We start from the raw sequence: 23478 nt of genomic DNA, 5'->3' as shown, positions 1-23478 counted from the left end.
ACACCTGTGCAATAATCATGCTCTCTAATCAGCATCTTGATATGCCACATCTGTGAGATGGATGGATTATCTCAGCAAAGGAGAAATGCTTACTAACACAGATTTATAATTTTTTTTGAACAATATTTGAGAGAAATAGGCCTTTTGTGTACATAGAAAAAGTGTTAGATCTTTGAGTTCAGTTCAAGAAAAATGGGGGCAAAAACAAAGGTGTTGCATTTATAATTTTGTTCAGTGTAATTTTCAATGTATACACACACACACACACATATATAGTAGGCAGACCTTGAATACAACCTTGCTTTGTTGTTAAAAAGGAAAAAAGTATTTTAAAAAGTGTGTGTGTGTGTGTGTGTATATACAGGTTATATATATACTTTATATATATATACTCTTTTTATATATACTTTATTTTTTATTTTTTAACGGCAAAGCAAGGTTGTATTCAAGGTCTGCCAGCCTACTAGAGACAGTAAGGGAGAAAAAGCAAGGCACAAAGACACACACACACACACACACACACAGAGAGAGAGAGAGAGAGAGAGAGAGAGAGAGAAAGAAAGAGAGAGAAAGAAAGAGAGAGAGATCGAGCTCCTCGCCAAGAATATATCAACCACTAAACCAACACATGGTAGTGTCAGATTATTTTGGGGAGGGAGAGAGGGAAAACAACAGTCCATAAGTGGATTGAGAGCCCCATCAGCTCAGAGGCTTCACAGGCACGCGCATCTCTCAGCTGGAGCGCATCATCTGTCCATTCCGCCACTCACTCACCACGCACGACATGTGAAGGTGTAACGCTCATACATGTGATTTGTCCTTGTCCCGAGACACGAAATATCTGGACGAAATGCTTTCAAGAAGGTGGATTGTTGGAGATTTTGTATGGAGGCAGCGGGACACCTCCCCATAGTTCGGCGTGGAGTCTGTCTGAAGAGTACGCGAGAGACCGACACCAGAGTTGCCGCGGCTCGGATTGAGGACCATCTGCTGATTTTCCCCAACAATCTGTGTTTTAGTGGGATAACCGATTCTCAGACGCGTCAGTAACTGGCAAGAAGAGCTTTTAGAGCTTTTCCGGATAACATTCTACAATTCTGCTTGTTTCGTGAGGGTCGCTGAGACCTGAACTACACAACTAGGTGCCCCTGCTTAATCTATTCACCGGATAACAATTAATACTGCAGAATGTGTTCGTCTCCTTTTGGACTCCTCTCAATTGCATCTAGTGAAATATTTGCTCGGGACCACACAGGATGAAATGGACATCAGCACTGCAATAAATTAGCCAAATTTAAATTCGAAAAGTCTCATCTGAGCTATAGGAGTAGGCTACATACATTTATGTATTCTGATTAAATCAGACAACGTTTGACAGATCGCCTGGCATCTTACTGACAGTGTGAAGGAATACAAGAATAAATGAACCTGAGTGGACAGACAGAGAATTAACAATATCCAACATGTTTAAACGGGGTAAGTGCAATTTACAACTTTTATTCCTGCTGTTTTTAAATAGACCCGAAATAGAAGTCGAATTTTGATTTAAAGAATATTTATACTTAAATATAGATTTTTTATGAGAATAAATATCATCTTGTGTGGAATCACAGCATGCTAGGTTTATTTATGATTTTAAATAAATGATAAATGTTAAAAAATAAATTATTTTATTCTTCTTCCTTTTTTCTATTTGAGCTGTTCTTGTAAATTATTTCTTATAAACGGTGCATATTATATATAAAGATGCTTGTTGCAGTTATTGCAACAATTATAGTGTTATTTTTCATATAATTTTTAATAGTTTTTATTTTTATTTATTTATTTTTTAAAGCTGTTTGAAATGGAAAATGACAGTGGTTTTTTATACATACAAAACAAAAATGCTTGCAGTAGGTTTTGAAAGTTTATGTAGCAGTAGTTGTTACAGCTCTCATCCATGATCTTTTTTCCCAGAATCATGTGTGTCTTCCCCTGTGTAAGCTCAGTGTAAAGCAGATGTGCTTAAAATATTCATCATCATATCATGAAATATTTTCTTAAGATGCAAGTGGTGGGTGCCGCACTGCAGTTTATGGCCGGTTTTTCATCAGAAAGCATTGTGCTGTCTGACTGGTTCCAATATATTTCTCTTGGTGGCTTAAACAGGTTGGGCTCAGACAGTCTGTCACATTTATTTAAGGACAATGTTTATGATCAAATGATGAAGTGTATGGAGTGAATGGTAAGTCGATAGATTAACTGGTTAGTGCTTAATCTGTCAGTGGGAGGCACTTGAATGACCTGCAGATTATTGCATAGACTTGTCAGTTTGTTTTCACTAGATCGATGGTTGTCAGTCCTGGTTCTGGAGTACCAGTTGAACCTTATTCAACACACCATCAGCTCATTACTAGAGGCTCCAGGACCTGAATAGGGTGTGTCAGATAGGGGAGACATCTAAAATGTGCAGTTCCAGGATTAGAATTGACAGCCACTACACTAGATCAAATCATACGTGGTTAAACAGATCATAAATATTATCTTACTGCCCAGTGTTGACTAGGAAATTTCCTTTGCCCCATTTACTGCACATTTAATCGTCTCAAGACCTTTTGCATGGCACTATCAGAGACGCTCAAGCTCTCAGGTTGCTGACTGCATAACCATGAGTCAGTCTGGAAAAACCGAATTTCCTCGGAGGAGGCCCAAAGCTTAATGCAGAGACAATTGTTATTTCAATAGACTTGGCGTAGGAACAAAACACACCTATCAAGCCTCTCTCAGTACACTAAAGACCCCTTATGAATGCCTGTGAGGAGCCTGTGGTGCAGATATGTGAACAGTGGGTTGGTTTTGAACTGATTTAGATCTGATTTTCATTTACCTCGAAGTACAACGCTACAATGTGGTTTTGCAGTATCTTTCTGGAGATATTTGATCACGCATATTTTGTATTTTTTGACACACTGTATTTGTTTCTTTTATTATATTAGAGTTGTAACTGCAGAAGAAAAGTTTTATGACTATTATATATACAAACAACCATTATAAATCAATGTTATATCAATGTTGAAAACAGTTGTGTATATATATATATATATATATATATATATATATATATATATATATATATATATATATATATATATATATATATATATATATATATTAGTTTTATGTTTTATTTTAATATACACTCAAAAAAGGGCACTTCGTTGCAAAAATAAATAAACTAATAAATGAATAAAAAAAAATTCATCATCAATTCTTGCTGAATAAAAGAGTATTGTAAATACTGAATACATGAAAAAAAAAATGATTGAGTCCTTTGTTTAAAAAAAATCTTACTGACCCCCAACTTTTGAACAAAAGTACACACACACACACACACACACACACACACACACACACACACACACACACACACAATAAAAACTTTATATTTTTACACAATAACTTAATTTCTAATTGGTTAAACTTATAGTTCTACATTAATTAATTAGATCTACATTAATTGGCATCAACCAACTGGATCTAGATTTGCCAACAGCTGTCAATATAGCACCACAAATTATAAGGCCATCTAGTGGAATAACTTTTTCTTTCTTCTTCTTCTTCTTTTTTATTTTTTATATAATTCGTTTGGTTTGGGTTTTTCATAATTATGGAGAAAATTTGTTTTTAAAAGTCAGATGAGTTGCTTTTAGGCTAATGAGGTTTCTTTGCTCTTTTGGGGAATTAATTGGCCTTTCACTTCAGAGTGCATCAGAAATGACGAAAAATTCTACAGCTTTCTATTGTGTCTCTATGATGCATAAACAGAGAAGAGTGAGAAGATACTGAATATATCAGATGCTATGCACTAGTATGACATTTTCAGAAACATCTGGGCTATCTGGTTGTGTGGCAGTGCCCTGTGAGCCAGTCTCAGCAGGGCTGTGCTGTTTCTGCTAGGAAGAGGTCCTATTTCCTGAAATTTCTTCCTCAATTTCCTCCCAAACTCACTTAAACACACATAGTTTCAGTCTCGGCTGTTTTAAGAAGAAAAAAGAAAAAGAAAAAGTGCAGCCAAACTTATCCTGCCCATCTCTTAGACTCTTAGTCTCTGAACTATCTTCTGCTTGCGCTTCACAATTTCTGACAGGCATTTAAATTGAAACATGTATATATGATGCGACATGGTATATTCAGATTTCAGATGCTTATCTGAAAGCAGTGCTTCAGACCATAATTGGTTTGTTGTGCTGAGTTATCAGTATAGAGAATGGCCTCGTTTTAAAATTCAGCCTTGAAACATCGTCAGGGCTGGAAATCTACATCCGGTGATAAATATATTCTATGTTCGAGAGGAACCAGTTTGTTTCTGCTCAAAAAATCAGGCACAACCCACACCTGTAGTTGAACCAGAAAGATTTTCCCTGCAAAACCACTGCAATGAAATGAGAGAAATAATTCTTTTGTGGATTAGTTATGGTTACACAGCTGTGAGTGGAGAAACTAGGTATTCAGACATGATCCTAGACAACGTTGTTATGGGCAGATGGATGGGAAAGGAGAGCGTCAGTTGGTAAGCAAAAGAGGGAACACCTGTGGCCTGACACCACTCTTCTGCACAGCTACTCATATTCCCCATTTGTGAGACCTTCACTCATTACCACAAACACCCTCAGACTGAAATACAGAGTAACTAGAGAAAACCTTTCCAGCCTGCACCTGCTCAGTACTGTTATTTGGGCTACAGGATACCCCTTATTATTTGTAAAAAAAAACCTGATAGTGTGATTTCCAGCATCAAACATAATGACTGTTTTCAAACAGGTTTCTGAAAGACTCACCTTTGTTCGGCCAAGATAGCTTATTTATAACTGTAAATTTGTAATAAACTAGGATAGGAATGAACATTTCTAACATTAAAAAGTCATACACTTCATATTTAACACTTAAATAATAACCACAATTAGCCTTCAGCATCATTTTCCCATATACAGTAGTGTTTTAACAGTGACAGCTGGGTTAAAGTAAAGTAAAGTAAAGTAAAAAACCCATTCATTTTGTCCATAGGGGAATTGAGTTTTAACAATAACTTAGAAACCTTTAAAGGCAGACCTAGTGTGAGCTACATGGTTGTTAATTGATGTCATATGCTTTCATTGAAGCTGCATGATTTCAAACTATTTTTAAACCATCGTGTTTAGCAGCTGATTTCCTAGTGTAAAAACTGCATTGAACTACATTAGAGAATTGTGACAAGAACACTTCAGAAAAACTTTTTTTTTAATTTATTTATTTATTTTTTTGCTGGGGGGTAAAATTTCAGGAACTCATTAAAGGGATAGTTCACCCAAAAATGAAAATTCTGTCATTAATTACTCACTCATAACCCGAAAGACCTCTTTGCTAAAGAGATTGTAGATGAAATCTGAGATTTTTCTGACCCTCCATAGACGGCGGAGAAAAATACAAATAGTACTCTCGTAGCTTCATGAAATTACAGTTGAACCACTGATGTTTCATGGACTATTTTAATGATGTCATTTCTACATTTCTTGGCCTTGAACTTGGTAGTTGCACTGCTGTCTATGTAGCATCAGAATGCTCTTGGATTTAATAAAAAAGTCTTAATTTTTGTTCCGAAGATGAACAAATATTTTACTTGTTTGGAACAGCTTTAGAGTGAGTAATTATTGACAGAATTTCCAGTTTTGGGTTAACTATTCCTTTAAGTAAAATAAATGTTTTGGGCTCAGTGTAATTCAGTGGTTTTAAGTAGTAATACACAGGCTCTGATAACATCACTGGACTTCATTTACCACACAGTAATGAAACATGCCTCAGACCTCTTTGCATGCCAAACAACTAATTCCCTAAAGGACACTCACTGAATGACAAAAGGATGACATAGAGGCCAGTAAGCGCCATCACCTGTCATCCTACCCTGTCCCAAGGGAGATTAATTCTTAGCATTCCAGCTTTCTGTTATTATAACTAATAAATAGCACAGGAAGTGGTATTTTAATGAGTCATTCTCTATATGTCCTCATCTTCGTGCACCTTTTGACCAGTTCAAACCGAGCACAAGATGCATTTGGTTTGGGCAAGGATGGATGTTTTCTGCTCCATAAGGCTGACTTCCACTGGCATGAGATTGATGGTGGTACATTTTAATGGTTAGAACAGAACCTGTATGCAATCTGGATGTTTGTAGCTGACAGTTAATCTTGCAACAATGTTCTCATTAACTCATAATTCATACACAAACTGTAATTAAATACACTTTTCCTGGCTGCTTTGGTGTCCAGAAGGGAGGACGTCTCTAGTGTAGCATGTGGCATCTCTAAATGCCCTTTACCAACACCTGAAATCTCAGCACAAATATCTCTGCTCTGTCTTTGGAGTGGAAATGAGATGCTGTCTTGGTCATTAGTGGATGATAATGAGGTAAGAGAGACAAACAACCCTAAGCCCTGTTGGTTTTGTTATTATTAATAATAAATTTCTGATTAAGTGGCTAATTGCAGTGGAAAGGTCAATGTCATCGTAAGGTCTGTTGATGTTAGGAGATGAGTAGAGTTAAAAGAAAGGGAAATGGAAAAAAATATATATCTTTTTACCATCAGACATTTTTTGGTGGATTTATTGAAAAAAAAAAGTTAATTCAAAGTAGATTGGATTTTTTTTTTATTCAGCTTAATGATGCATAAAAAATAATTAATAAATTTAAACCGTTAGTTCACCCAAAAATGAAAATTAGCCCATGTTTTACTCACCCTCAAAGCATACTAGGTGTATATGACTTTCTTCTTTCAGACGAATCCAATCAGAGTTGTGTTAAAATGAGCCTGTTTTATAGTTATATATACAATTATAAGCTTTAGAAAAGTTGTCAAATAAAGCACACACATTCATAACAAAACATGACCCACACGGCTCCAGGAGTCGAACAAAGCCCTCCTGTAGCGAACCGATGTGTTTTTGTAAGAACAATATTACAAAAAAATTAAAAACACTATAAACACTTTTTCATGAAATTCTCACTTCTGCTGAGTGTCATACTTGCAAGCAGTTCCAGCAGATGACGTAGGACGTACGCATCGGGCTTGTGCCCATAGATATGTATGCTCATCCCGGTGAGAAGGAAATGTGGAGGAGAGAGCAAAACAAAAAGCTGGTCACGAATTAGAAGTACAAAAAGAGGATTTGATGCCTACGTGATGCCTACGTCCTACTTCATCGGCCTGGAATGGCTTGCACGTATGACAGTCAGCAGAAGTGAGCAAAATTTTTTAAATGTTTTAAATATGTATATATTTTCTTACAAAAATGCATCAATTTGCTACAGGAGGCCTTTATTTACCCCCCGGAGCCACGTGAGCATGTTTTTTTACATACGGATGCGCACACATTTTTTGACAACTTTTGGACTGTTGCTTAATTAACATTTTGAGTGAACTAACCATTGATCACTAATGTAAAGTGTTATTTCACCCAAAATTTTTACTTAGCAACAGTCCAAAAGTTGTCAGAAATGCATGTCCATCCGTAATAAATTTAAAAATAAAGTGATTCATATTTTTATTAGGCAATAACAATTCAAATTGATCAAAAGAAATAATTTCTTCTTTTTTCATGTAAAAATCATGTAACTTCTTTTTTAAACCAACTATACAGCTGGCCCATGGCAGTAAGTAAGCCAGAATTATCACTGGTGCCCCTTCAGAAAAAAAGTACATGATGCCGTTAAAGGATATTACAGTGCATGTTGACAGTCATCCCAAGTGTTCTAAGGCTCCACTGACAGATCCACCTGAGGGACCCTTCCATTCCCATAGTGCCTTGACCAGTGAGTGCTGAGACAAGGATGCTGTCCTCCCTGCATGCTTTGGCTGGCATCTGTCACATTGCAATACTAACACATGACGTGGATGGCACTGGCTGAGGAACTGGATAATCATCGGGGAGACATGTAAATTCCAAAGAGAGCATGTGTGTACTGAAGCAGTCATGCAAAGACATGCGATACACTGCATAAATCAATGTATATTTCAATTTTCAATTCAATTCAAGTTTATTTGTATAGCGCTTTTTACAATACAAATCGTTACAAAGCAACTTTACAGAAAATTATGTTTCTACAATATTTAGTAGTAGCTAGTAGTTTGTGCACGTTTGACAGGATTTTAGAAAAATAAAAATAATAATAATAATAATACAAGACGTAGTCAGCTAGATGATGAACTATCAATATTATTAATTAATAGTAATTTATAGGATGCAGTCACACATGTAGCAATAATTGTTAGTTCTGTTTGTTGATTCAAGGTTAGCATCATCTGGGGTCCTCTGAGGGTCAGCATCATCTCTTCTCAGGTGTTCTGGATCCAGACTGGATCTTGTGTAAATCCTAGTTACCACGGGATGTAAATCCCGTGGCAAAACATAGAAACAAAATAGAGACATCATTAGCATAGCTGCTGATCCAACAAAGTAAAATTAGTTTAACCCAAGCTAAAGAATAAAAATGCAGATGCAACTACACTCACAATTTAAGAGATACATTATTCGAATGCTTGGCGAAAGAGATGCGTTTTTAATCTAGATTTAAACAGAGAGAGTGTGTCTGAACCCCGAACATTATCAGGAAGGCTATTCCAGAGTTTGGGAGCCAAATGTGAAAAAGCTCTACCTCCTTTAGTGGACTTTGCTATCCTAGGAACTACCAAAAGTCCAGCGTTTTGTGACCTTAGGGTGCGTGATGGGTTGTAGCGTGGTAGAAGGCTAGTTAGGTACGCAGGAGCTAAACCATTTAGGGCCTTATAGGTAAGTAATGATAATTTGTAACTGATACGGAACTTAATAGGTAGCCAGTGCAGAGACTGTAAAATAGGGGTAATATGATCATATTTTCTTGACCTGGTAAGGACTCTAGCTGCTGCATTTTGGACGACCTGTAGCTTGTTTATTGACGAAGCAGGACAACCACCTAGAAGTCCATTACAATAGTCCAGTCTAGAGGTCATGAATGCATGAACTAGCTTTTCTGCATCAGAAACAGATAACATGTTTCGTAGCTTGGCAATGTTTCTAAGATGGAAGAATGCGGTTTTTGTAACATTGGAAATATGATTTTCAAAAGACAAATTGCTGTCCAATATAACACCCAGATTTCTGACTGTAGAGGAAGTAACAGTACATCCGTCTAGTTGCAGATTGTAATCTACAAGATTCTGTGTGGTGTTTTTTGGTCCAATAATTAATATCTCTGTCTTATCCGAATTTAATTGGAGAAAATTATTTGTCATCCAATCTTTTACATTTTTAACACACTCTGTTAGCTTAGATAATATGCAAGGGTAAACTCACACACAGCTACATGCCTGAATCATACTTTCTCTTAACTGTGCTCTTACTGTGCTCTTTTCATTTTCTCATGGTCCATAAAGCAGGTTTTATGTTCCCACTGTGTTTAATGCAAATTATGGAAACAGTATCTGCACAGCAGATCCAGTCCAGTCCATTTTGGTAAAATCTTTGCTTCTGATTGAAGTCTCCTTTATGGGTTTGTTTAATTATAAAACTCTCAGCGTGGAGCTTATAACAGCCAGAAACTATGATCTGACCGTAATCTTGCAAAGTAATTTTTAGGATCCCGCTTGTTCTCCTGCTTTACTTTTTCTCTCTAGCTGCTTCTCTCCTGGGTCTCTACTTCTATCAGCGTTTTCTTCTATGATCTAGTAATGGGACATAATATAGAAACTGGAGATCTGAATGGGATAATAGTCACTTTCTTTATGTTGAGACAAACCTGATCATCATCTTGGATTGAGGCCATAGAAGAAATCTCTGTCATTGCTGGGCATCTTTTCACATTTTACTCTCAACTCAGATTGAATGAGAGATTGAGGAGCTGAGAAAAAGCACCAAATAAGAGACAATCCCTCTGTGTTATAAGGCCTTCTCTTGCCTGCAGGATCTTCATTGTATGATTGAAGCCAATTCAAAGATCAGCAATCCCTCCAAGATATTCTATCAATAACTCTACAGTGGGGTGTCTGGCACACAGTCCTCCTGGGGGCAGAATGAGCCTGTTTATCTCCAGTTAAAAGCTAATATGGCCATATCTATGTTTAACCTCATGCACGAAGGAAAATAGCTGTACGAAAGAAAAAGTAGAAGTCAGATTAAATAGAGATCAAATGGAGAATTTTTATCCAGATAATCTAAATCCAGAGCAGGGATTTTAACCAGGGGGCCAGGGCTCACTAGGGGCATAAGAAAACTTTAAAGTGGGCCACACACTCAAAAAATAAAATAAAAAATTCTGTCACTGGGGCGCTACCATTTATTAGTACCTAAATGGTACATATTAGTATCCTTTGAATGGGTACTGTCTCAGTGACTGCTTTAACTACAAAATGACTACAAACTGGCACATGCAGGAAACTCAGGACACAAAAATACAACATAAGAGTCCAAACAAAATCGCTGTGATTATGACAATATTGAAGTCGTGTTTGGATACTCCTTTAGTTTAATACTCCAATAGTTTTAAATCTACAATGAAGCAATTTTGTATTTTAATACAAACTCAAATATTTCTAATCAAATTCTTCCAAAACCATACCTGGAGCTATATAATCCACATTCTCTTTTATTGCTCTGTACTCTTACTATGTCAACAGTTGGGCCAAAATTATCTGCGACTAAGTTCTCTGTTAGATTCCATGTCTTCTTAAATAACAGTCTTTGAGAAATAAAATTTCCTTTGGGTATCTATACGACGTTATCACAGGTTTATACAAGGGCTCGATACACTTTGCTACATAAAAGAGAGAAACAGTAATATATTTACTTCAACAAAGGTACTGCTGCAAACATCCACTCCATGATTGTCTTCACAGGGCTCTGCACGCTTGTGTGTCTCATACGTTACTGTTTTGACATTATTGCAGGTCTTGCAAATTTTAAACTGCTTCCTGTGCAAATAAACCATAGATTTAATCTGCTTAATCACATACCGAGTTTGGCAAATATTGCCACTCAAAACCAAACCCCCTGGAAACCTCAGTGCCCTTTACACACACAGTTGCAGTGTTCTGTTTTAAAACTATGTTCTAGTTAATATTTTAATTTGTATTCATTTCTGCATTCTGTTTGGCATCTTTGTTCATTTAAAAGGCATTCTTAATTAAATTCTAAATGCACAACCCTAGCCTGAATAAGTGTGCATGATGTCAAGGTCTGCTTCTGAATTAGCCTCTCAGCAACACTTTGAAGGCCACATGTAGGGATATTTCTGCATACAATTAAAAAAACAACAAAGAAAAGATGGTCTGATTTACTATCGACTCTAAATACAATTATATTTCTCCTAAAACACACACTCCTGTATGGCAACAGCGAACAGATCTGTTGGAGTCCCCCATATTTATAGACAGCAGAAATAAATTTTTACATTTGGACCTTGACCAGATTTCAGGTTATTGCAATTCCATTTTTCTGTGTGCTTTGCTCTATCTAATATCATGTATCCAATTCTCTTTATCTCTATATCTCTGTATCTTTGTTGACTCTCAAAACACCTATTAGCTTTTAATAAAAGATACAGCAATGTCAGCCTCTATGACGAAAAACCAACATCTCTCATCTTTTCATCCCAAACTGCATTGTTAGGAACAAAAAGCCATTAAAATGAAACACATACATGCACAATGTTTCTTTCCCTGGTTATGGAGTAGACTGAAAATAATATACAGACATGAAATCAGCTTTCGTATTAACACAGGAGGCCACTCTGCTTTAGTGAGACTGCTGTAGTTGCTACAACACTGTGACACATTCAATGCACCTCCCAGTGCTACCTGCACCCCACCTTAATTGCCATCCATATCTGGTGACCACAAAAATCATAGAAACTTGTGGATTGGCTCTTTGGTCATGGGCAATCAAGCAATCACATAGAAATGCAAAAAAAATTGCAGGGTATTTTTTTTTTTTCAGAATACCCTGGCAACCACACACAACACACTAGCATTGTGCAATTTGGAAAAATCAACTGTTATTTTTATTATTAAGAAAAAGAAATGTAAAAAATAATTTACTTTAATAATATTAAATTAAATTAAATTAAATTAAATTAAGAGACTCGACTGCATGTGTTAAACACTAAGACTTGATTTCCAATACTATTTGACCTAGATTGCAGCTGTAAATGATTTGTCCAGTAGTGAAGCTTTTTATTTACTTTCATGACTCCAAAGTCTTTATGCTCTATTTCAGGAACTGTGATTGAAGCTTTTAGTGTCAAGACAACCTCTGGGAGAGCCGCTGGTTTAGCAGATTTGCCCTTGTCTCTTGTAGCACAGCCATGTCAGTAATTTATCTGGTACAAACAACAGAAGAGCAAGTGAATGCTTTGTGCCAAGCAGCTCATTTACACTTCCATATTCCCCTATGAATGTTGTGCTCTTAGGCCGCAATAAACCCTGTATCATCCCCCATCTGTGTCTCTTTATTTAAACCACATACTCCCAAAACCACCTCACCAGAGCAAGAAAAAAGAGCATTGTAATGCAATGAAAGAAAAACATTGCAACAAAAGAGAGATGCCACAGAGATGCATATGTTGTAGTGGATTAACATATTTTAGAGGAGAAAATGAGAATGTTTGTAAAATGTAAGTTTAATGGAGAGAGAAATGAAAATGAGGTATAGGCTGCAGCTGTAAGGATAGGCATTAGCTTATTTCAGGATATTAATGGAGGGAACTGGTTTTCTTTGTCACAGCTACCCTCTCTATGATAGATCAGGAGGTTTTCTGACAACCCCAGCAACCAACCTCAGTCGGCCAATCGGAAGGTCGCATTCACTGATGCCTTTGTGCCCATCTTTGGGCTAAACATTAAGACCTCATGTTACCAAGGGAGCTGGAACTTGATTTCAATCACTTTGATTATATTTGCATTTTCCTTTGCTTAATTCAAGTCTTCGAGAGCCTTCTTTAAAAGCTCATTGCACAAAGAAAAGATGAGATTCACTGGAGGATCTTCCATCAATGGAGATTCATAGGCAAACTCCTGGAAAAATCAGTGGAAAGAAATGGAGGGGAAGTTCTGATAACAGTATGCAGAGGCTGATTAAGGAAGGACAGAGGGGCAGTTAAGGCTATATTTACTGTCAGTGTGGTCAAAATCATGCAGGACTTACCAGCCTAATATATATATATATATATATATAATTGTTTTTAAGATGGCTGCCAAGTCGACTGTAAGCACACAACATAAAGCAGGCTTAGTCCTGTACTTCAATGAATTGAACATATTTTTTTTTCCTCTAGAGAAGAAAAGCTGTGTTTTCTATCCTCCAGTCCTTTCCAGGTCACATTTTTCTCTGTAACAGTTTCATTATTTAAGCTTCCCTTCTATTGCTCTCTGCCTTTGGCATTCAAAAGAAGTGTACACCGCTTTAGTAAAAGAAGAACTACCTTGTGCTTACGCTGAAACTATACAATACGTTATTCACATCAGGTTAGGGTCATAGAAAGGGGCCCGTTTAAGCTTTTACATGCAAATGGATGCAACAAGATGCGACAAGGCCTTTACAGTTGAAATAACTTTTTTTCATTACTTTTCAACATTATCTTCAGTTTACAATAAGCATGGTGCTGGTGGTCACAAGAAGTAGTTTTAAATCAAAGAAATATTTAATTGCTGTTGACATTATAAGGAAATTTCTATCCTCATGCTACACTGCAAAAAAAAAAAGTTCTCTGAATTTTTGGTTAACATTGCATTTTTGAGCTTTGCAAACATTATGAGAATGTTACTTTTGAATGCTCTCTGAATGTTCTGAAACAAGTAGTGTAGTAACAGTACAAAACATTTCAACTAAATGTTTCAGAAATAAAATGCGCCATAACAGATGAATTAACTCTCTGAATGTTAAAGATGCCTAGTTTTATCTTGGTTATACAAACTTTAAAGGAACATGCAAACAATTTGGGAGTGTTGTTTTTAAAAGTTATCTTTACAATTTGTTGTAGTATACTGTAGTTAGATTTAAAAGAGAAATGTTGATGAACATCTCTAATTAAAAAAAAAAAAACATTTTATGAATGATGTATAACCTAAATAATGTTCTGCTAACATTTTGAACATTAGTAAAGAGCAGATAACATTATGTTACTAGAAAAAAAGTTACATTTATGCATTGAACAGACACTTTTATCCAAAGTAACTTAGAGTGCATTCAGGCTATAAATTTATTTTTTTTACCAGTATGTGCATTCCCTGGGAATTGAACCCACAACCTTCTTTTGTGCTGTTAATGCAATGCTCTACCAATGAGCCACAGGAACACAAAGTCGATTCATTACATTGAGTGAACCTTGCAAGAACGTTGGCCAAAGTTGTAAGCATGCTAATTGTTAGCTGTGTAGCTAAAACCAATTTACAATGCTAGCTGGTTTTAAAGTTGAAGCTGGTTGATCAGCTAACCAAATAATGAATATGCTAATAAACTCACACAACCCCTAAAATTCCCCACGTCCCATGTCACTTTTTTCTAAATACCAGCACCAACAAACAGCAAACACAATAACAACCAACACAAAAACCCAGCAGAAGGCTGTAGTCCGCATATGAAGTCTCACAACTCTGCCGCAATTATCTTGCTGATTGGCAAGGCTGCTGGCTTTATCCAGACGCAGCTGTGGTGAAGCAGGTTCATTAGCTGCGTGTGTGCATCTGCGCCGGTACAAGTCCGTCCACAGACCCATTTTTCTGCAGGACATGCCAGAATCACAAAGCAGACACCACAAACTGTTGCTGCTCTGAGAAGCCACCCCTTGGACAGGTGCAAGCGTTTAACGTAAAAAAATGCTTTAACCTACTCCATCAAATACGGCTCACCCTCATTCGATATCCATTAACGTCTGTTTTTGGCAGTTTTTATTAGGTTTCATCCAGCTGCCTACATAAACAGGCTTTCAAAGACTTCAAGAGACGCCATTTCATTAAAATTTAAATTGTTTCGAAATGTCACTCTGTGACAGTGAGCTTTAAGGAAGCCTTGTTTGTGAAAATCTCCCTTTAGCCTTTGTTCATTAGCCTGTTTTAAGGTTACGCATACATTTGCAAAGTCATCTTTTGCTTGAGAATGATCCCTGTAGATCCATGTTGGTGGGGACCGTGGACTGTTATAAAAAGATGCAATGACGCGTCTCTACTTCTTTCCAAAGCCAAAAGCCAAAAAGTCAGAGAAATAGCCGCTGTCATCTTGTGCTAAAAACATAATTTGGAGCCAGAGTCTGAATGTAAGGTGGAGCCAAAGTATCAAAGTCCCGCCCAAACTCCTGCAGACCCAATCACATGCATGATGCCACGCCTCCTTTTTATAGTATCATAACTAAAACCAAATGAACACTTGAAAATACACCAGCATGATAAGAACAACTTAAAATGACAGAAAGCATCTTTGGGAAAAGTTTTTTTTTTTTTTTTTTTTGTATAATTAGATTTTTTGTTTGGCTCACATCCCATTCATTAAGATGGGGAAGGCGATATTTTGTGATATTACAACCAGCACATGTACGCTCCCTTTTTCAACAATTGTTCCCTTCTACTTTCTAAAATAAAATGCCTTTGATTTCACACAGACAACTACCACTCCTAAGAAAGGTCATTTTCTTCTTTGAGTAAAATAATGTGTTGTGTACTATATGCAGTAACAGACACTTAAGCGTCACTAAGGTTTATGTCAAACTGTCCAAAAACGCATGGTGGCTGAAAACATCTGTCACTGTGGATAGCTAATTATTGTCTGAACATGCCTGAAGGTGTGTCAGAAATCCTGTGTTATCTTCATAAATGATTGCATGTCTCAACCAAGAAACACAAGACAATCGCCAAGTAAACACATCGCAATTCAAAATGATAAATGGTCTGAAACAGAATAAAAAGGGAGCGGAGAAATGCGATTGATGGATTAATCAGCGGCGTACAGACACATCAATCTAACTGAAAAACTGCCCATTAATTCCATCCTTGATGCCTCTAGATTGGGATAATAGCAGATGGACAGTATGGCCCATCAGGTCTAAAGTCTTTATGGTAGTGTCAATACTACTGGAGTCCCTTATGCCTTCAGAAGTAATGAGACAAAAGCCCCAACCCTGAAAGATTAGTATCATTCATTATCCATGAGTAACAGGCTCCAGTGAGGGGCTGTTCCTACATCCTGAGACTGCTGTCTTTAGTTGGATGTCTTCGGGACTTTGCTTTGAGGACTATGTCTCTGTTGGGCTTGACCGGATAAATGGGTCCAGACCTCTGCACATGGTGTCTATGGCTGCAACTGCTGCCTTAGAAAACAGCACAAAAAAAATAATGTTTTATATATATATATATATGTTGTCACCTAAAATGCACTTCATGTGATAGCATAAAAATTAATTGAATTCATACAGGTTTATTTATTAACTTCACTGGAAAAAAGACTTCTTAATAAGCTTTAAATTAGTATATTTTGACATGTTTTCCAGATTAAAAAAAAATCTATAATTCTTAACTGAATTGATAAGCAACACTGCATAATTTTTTTTAGATATATATTCAGTTCAGTGAGAGAAAATATACTTCCATTCATGATACAGATTTTGTCACATATTGCGAACTTGTGAAAAAAGGTGAAAAAAAAGATTTTGAATGCAGTCAATATATAATATAATAATAATTATAATAATAAAGACTAAAACTTTTAAAAACTATATCTGTTGCAGTGTAGCTGATTTACTTCTATACTAAGGACAAAAATATGATTTATTCATTGAATTTTCTACTGTTAAATTTAGATAAAAAAGATAGATAGATTAAAATTAATTCATTTAAAATTAAATGTAAAACATTACATCAGTTTGTGTTCTAAAGCATCAATATATTTATAACATTTGTTTGAGTTTATTTTCTTTTAGGATCAAAGAATAAAGAAACATTGCTATACTAATTAAGTTATGCTCGAATAGTTTAACATGATTAAACTACTATCTATCTATATATATATATATATATATATATATATATATGTATATATACATATATAATATGAATGAATCAATGTAACTGCATTAGGTTGCACCTATGAGTAATTTATAGAGGTGAAATAAATTGATAATTTCTTACCCGTCTTCCATTGTTTGAACAAACATGAAGCCCTGTGCAAACATTCTAATTGGCTAAAATGCAGAGGGCAAACATTTTCTGGTGATTATAGAGCCTATACGGCCATCACAGGCACAAAAGTGACATCTCTTTAATCCCATTTCAGTGATGCTGCTAGGATGTTCTGTAGGGCCAATATGCATTTCTATACAAGGAAAGAAAAAACTGCTAATTTTCAGTATTTACAGCAAAAACACAAACATAAAAACACAAATTATGATACTACAGAAGCAACCCCACATAACATGCAACCCACGTGCTTGTAAACCTTCGGGGAAGACCTCCCACACGCATACCCATGCGCACACACTCTATAGCGCAGTAGGTGAACGCTAACCTCCGTGAACATGCAGAGGCGCTATAAACATTTGCACCCACTCATGCAAGCAAACACACAGTGGTCTGGCTACAGCAGTCACATGCACTGCTTTGCACTGATAGAAAATGAAACTTCTGTCCCTTAACTCATATATTTACATGTGTCCTTCACTTCAGTGAGATGTTGCTCTCATAATGAGCAGACGTAAAGCGAGAGATACAATGAAAAAATGAACAGCGCCATATTCAGCTTAGCTACTTCCTCTGTTTCAAGGCCTCCGGCAGGGATATCGCGTGCATGCGTGCGAGAGTGCGTGTGTGTGCACGGCCTCGAAATAAATAATTGATAGAAAAGGGAATTGTTAGCAAGTGCAGGATAATCACAAGGGCTTGGACTAATTGGAGAGTGTTTTTCACCTTGTTGCTGGTGCGAGAGCATTAAAAAACTGTAACCGGAGGGGATGTGAAGTATAGACCAGAGACAAGGGAGCAAGAAAAGGAACGCAAGACAGATTGTTCCATTTATGATAAAACTCAATTAACATTAGAATTCCTTAAGAATGAGGGGAAAAAATAACAGTCACAGATGAAAAGCTAAACTGAGCACTCCAAGGCCCAAAATACTTTAAGGAGGGAATTCAATTAAAATCAATTGCGCCTTTATTTGCACATGCAGTCTGCATTGTTTTAGCACCCAATGCACAAAATTAAGCAAATAATTTAAATGTGCAAAAATGCCTACTAAACGTCATAAAGAGTGCACAATGCAATTTGCATGCTGCAGACTATCGCAATCTGCCATTCTTTACAGTTTCACTTCACAATTGCAATCCAGACACCTAAATAAATATTAAAATAATAATAAACAAAAATGAAAATGAAAGAATCTTAGACTATATCAGTCAAGTAATTCAGGTTAACTGGGACATTTTTCCCAGTCATCTCAATGGAAAAAAGTATGCAAATTTACCTGAGTTTACTGCTACTTGTTCTACACTTAACATTATTTTAAAGACATTTCAACTCATATTGTAAATGTGTTAAATGTTTTGGAACTAAAATATCACAGATAAGTACAGCATTTGTTCAAGAAATTTGACACTTTTAGACACATTGAAAAGTGTTGATTTGGGTGTGAAACTGTTGTATTTGTATCTTGTAGTTTGATCAGATTAGTTTAGAAAGAAATTGCCTTTATAAAGGCATCAGGTTTTGACTTCTTGAGATTTTGTTTTGATGCATGTAATGAAAATAGTTGATGGTTCAGTCGAACAGTTATTGTGTCCTTTGCATTTAAGCTTGTTGATACAGAACGTTCGATGTTGCAAGCAGAGTTTTTCCATCACTGTGTTTTATCAATCTGTGCTTTTGCCACTGCCTGTTGGCTTGCTGCAGGATTCTCTCTCTTCTCTCATCTCTTCATACTGAATTATTAAAAAGTGTTTTGATTCACTGAATGATTGTGAATCTGGGGCTGCATCTCTGAGCAGCGCAGTCGCATCACTTGTTTTTCGTTCTTCAGCTCCCCTGCTTTCCGCACCCTGTTTAGACACGAATCAGTCCTCTTTTTCAGCGAATTGCTACCTGTTTTCCCTCCAAAGATATACCCTGAAGTCTACCCCCTGCCTGCGTGCTGAGCTATTTCTCTACATCTACATTCAGGTCACCCTATAGTGAAAAAAATAAATAAATAAATTAAGTGAAAGAGAGTGATGCACTGGAAACTACTTCCAAAATGGCACAGGATGCTCAAGTACTGTCCCTGGGGATAATTTGGAGACAATTTGGAGAAATGTTTGACAATTTGGAGTGGTTTCTCACACCAAAATAGTAAAGGGTTATTCTATGAGGGAGAAAATTAAATTAGCACTGGATGAGGTAGATATTTATCTGTAATCCATTGTAGAAAATAAAACTTGCAAATGTCTATATTGTTTGTCAACGATGTAGCAACTCAATATCGCATGTGCAGCTTGTGAACGACTCTGTACTGCAGATAAAGATAATTTATATCCATTTATATCCAAAAGAGTATTTAAAATTTCATCCTGTTGATCTGTATAACTGTGCAAATATCTGTAAATAGATAACATTTTGGGTTGTAAAAACATTTGTATGTATCTCTACTGTTCAAATGGCCCCCATGGACAACACCACCTGGCTGGTGGCCCCAGGAAATTTAAGTTTGAGACCCCTGGCCTGTGATCTTCCCTGAACAATTGCAGAATGCTGCCTTGAGTTTGATCAAAGCTGTGAGCATAGTGATGTTATTTTTTGTTGTCTCTGCTGCTCTCCATGTTTATGCTGTATTCACATCGAAACAGGGAATAAAAAAAGAACCCTGTAGACACTATGATGGCTAGAGTTAAACATAGATAACAGAATGTTGTTACTCACAGATGCTTGTACGATACATCATGAACTCAAAGCAACTTGTTTGACAAGCAGACGCTGAATTGCATTTACTGACCAAATTAAACACATCTGTCACGTAATGGGGAAAGAAAAAAGGCATGATGTGAGCAGCAGCATTGTTTTATGAGAAGACTGGTGGCAATAGCTTTTCCTGATATTTCTCAAAACATAGCCCGAGGCCCGTTCTATTGCATGAACATGAGGCAGTGATATGTCACGTACTATAGGAGTTCTCAAGGGGACAGAGGCAGCATGGAGTATTCTCAGTCCAACCAATGACTTCACATGACAGTGACACAGGTTGTCCTTAAGAAAGAAGGATTTTAAAATATCAATAATGAGAGCATGGGTTGATTTTATGAATAATGATTGGAGATCCCATTTCAGTGATCAACAATAAGGAGCTTTTATTGTGCTGAACTGGTCAGATATTTACACTAACTGCCTACATTTCAACAGGCCCTATGTTTTTAGCATTGTATTAATTCTATATGTGACCCTGGACTACAAAACCAATCTTAAGTCGCCAATGTTAGAAGTCGTTAGAAGTTTTCTAACATTAAATTGTCTGTGCTGTCACTTTAATATGTCCTTGCTGTATGAATTTACTTAAAATGTCTAATTTACCCCAAACTTTTGAAATGTAGTGTGTAATTATATTTCTATAATATATTTCATTAAAAGTTGTATTTTCTCCACAAAAATAAAAGTAGTTCAGCCAGAAATAAACTTTCTGTCATTACTGATTCACTCTAATGTTTTTACAATCCTGTATGTCTTTCTGTTAGACACAAAAGATATTTGGAAAATTATTGTGTTTTGTTCATACAATGAAAGTAAGTGGGATTAAATGTTGTTTTAGACCCCACTGACTTTCACTATACAGGTTATCCTTATTTTTGAGCCCGGCACTTATGTGTTGTACAACCTCTTATTTGCAATGAAAACACTGAGCTCTAACTGAGGCATTAAGGTCAATGATCCTACTTTGCTCAGTCAATATAAATCCTCTCTCGGGCCAGCCTTCACTTTCTCTGAAGTTCTATCACCCATCACTGTCTTCATTTACTAATCAAGCCTATCCATTCAGACACCATCTGCACTCGATAAAAAGGGGCATTTAACAAAACAAGGCTTTACTCTTCTTTTCGACAAAAAACCCCTGTGTGCTTCCATTCACCATTCATTCAGTGCCACTCAGTGATTCTAGTGTGGTTGGACAGCAGTGAGCTTTATTCATCCCTGCAATAGGAAGTGTTTCAGAGCTTGGTAGTCAAAACCAAGTCACGCACAGTGTCCAAACATCAATTGGAAATGCAGCTGTAAGAAACGGATGTCTTGTCTTTCTTTAAAAGAGCCAATCGACTTATTGGTTAAGGCATCAATTGATCATTAGCTTGACAGCTCTTTAGCATGAGAAACCACTGATTCGCCTTCAAGGTTTAACTGTTTAGCATGGCCATATTAGCCCCTGCTGGTAAGCGCTGTAACTATACAATTTGGCTGTTTCTGTCATTACATTTATTAATTTAGCAAGCACTTTTATGCAAAGAAACTGGTGAGGAATAACAAACTAGGAACATTACCAGCCACTTGTCATTGAAATCTTCATTGATGGTTATTTAAAAGTTGGCATGCATTGTAAAATTGTAAAATCTTTGATTTTGTGGGGGGGGGGGGGGGGGTTACATTATCAAAACACTGACCCGTGGTCGAGGGGATGTGCATGCAGGTGTTTCTACAACCATGTGTTGAAAACTTGGAAGCAACCTGATCAGTGGTCTGTCTGATTGAAAGAGAGAGAGAGAGCAAGAGATATTGTCCTGCTGTAATATACACTGCTTTTTCCCCTCCTCACAGTCACACAGTCATACACATTACAATCCAAACGTTTGTTTTGACATATGACAACTGCAAATATCCAAGATGTCAAAAGACTCTGGAAGACTGTTATTTATTTTGAGTGCGTGAGCGAGAGAGCCAGAGAGGAAGAGAGGTAGTAGAGTTTATCTTGGGGCAGTATGGCAATAGCATAGAAATAAATCACAAGACTAGAAGGACTTTACTGTCGTCATGGTCATATATATACACAATAGTAAAATATCACAGAACAAAAACTCTTTCTTCTGTTCCTCCTTTGACAAAGATCTTACATGAGCGGAATAGCCTCTTTGATGTTTCCTGGGAGAAAAGATTAATAAGATGAGATGTGAAATACATTATTCAAATCTCCCAAAATGCCTTACATGATACATTAGCATGCTAGGTAGCACCTTGATATGTCTTGTATGTCTACTGTCGCACTGGAAATATTTAACAGACAAAATTGGGAAACAATGTAAATTATATCAATACTTACCCTCATGTCGTTTCAAACCTGCATGACATTCTTTTTTCTGTTGAACATAAAAAAATTCTCAGTATTTATTTGGTTGATTTTTTTTTTTTATATGTGGCAGCTTTGACTAGAGGTATACTAAAAGAGTCACCGACTACGCCACCCGGGGGCCTCTTTCCGGGAAAAATGCCCTTTGGTTAACTAAGGCTCAGAGGTTCGTTGATCAGAGTCAGATATCAGACATGGATGTGTAGAAAAATAGTACAAAGCTTTATTTTCTCCATAAAACCATATTAAATTTTATTCAATACAACACCAATAAACATAATCTAAACACAAAATGATACGGACGCTCACTTCAGAATGGGGCCCTGGCTCGCTTTAGCAGAACGGATATAGCGATCATACGTGCCCACTCACTGCACACTCACTGCACACTCACTGCACCCCTCACGGTGACCACAGCCTTCAGGCCAAAGAACCCACCACCACAATCAGGAAGAGACGCTTATTTCTCTGCCACTGGCTGCCCCATTTCTGAAGAGAGAGAAAAAAAAAGAAAATAACACGAAACACACACACAATATTTAAAACATTAAACAAAGCAGCTGGCCGTTTAAGGCACAATTTTAAAAGAGTTCACCACAATCAGTTTGGCGCATCAGATTAAGGTGTCGCGTCCGGCCACCCTACAATATTGGGCGGACAGAAATGGGCAAAACAGCAAACACTGGTATAATGAGCACCTGCCCTCAGATTATCCACACAAGAAACATACTCATAAATAAGCGTGGTTACAATGAATATGTCACACCAAATGAATATATGAATAACACATTCAGCAAACACAAATCAAAGGGAAAGGATATATAGCCCACAAACAGTGAACTCAAAAAAAAACACAAACTAAAAACAACAAAATGTAAAGGAGCTGGTGACAGTTAAGTGGCGGTTCTAGTACTTGGGCGCCACTGGAGGTTTATGGCTCAATTTATTTACTCACACACCGTCAATAATGTACCGTGCCAACGGCCCACAGGCAGTCCACGGCCCAGCTGATGGAGCGCGCGCTGAACGTAAACAAAGGACGAGACGCGGGGTTAAGCAGCAGCGCGTCACACACGAGCTGAAACCAGTCAATGAAGCGCGCTCGCCAGTTCAATGAGCGAGACACACTCGGAACAGCCCCGCCTCACGTAATAATCAGTGTGA

The 23478-nt window shown here is 36.9% G+C and overlaps 1 protein-coding gene across 1 annotated transcript in view; it reads left to right on the top strand.

Annotated features, from left to right (window-relative positions):
* Positions 1–527: 527 nt before the first annotated feature.
* The window catches only part of rtn4rl1b (reticulon 4 receptor-like 1b), a 179025-nt gene continuing 156074 nt past the window's right edge, over positions 528–23478 (top strand). Inside the window, exon 1 of the mRNA XM_059514309.1 lies at positions 528–1476. Within this exon, the coding sequence (XP_059370292.1) occupies positions 1464–1476 (13 nt within the window). The 5' untranslated portion in view covers positions 528–1463. The remainder of the gene's footprint in view (positions 1477–23478) is intronic.

Source organism: Carassius carassius, chromosome 28 (genome assembly GCF_963082965.1).
Source record: "Carassius carassius chromosome 28, fCarCar2.1, whole genome shotgun sequence".
Taxonomy (NCBI): domain Eukaryota; kingdom Metazoa; phylum Chordata; class Actinopteri; order Cypriniformes; family Cyprinidae; genus Carassius; species Carassius carassius.
This window is presented reverse-complemented; position numbering and strand designations above follow the sequence as displayed.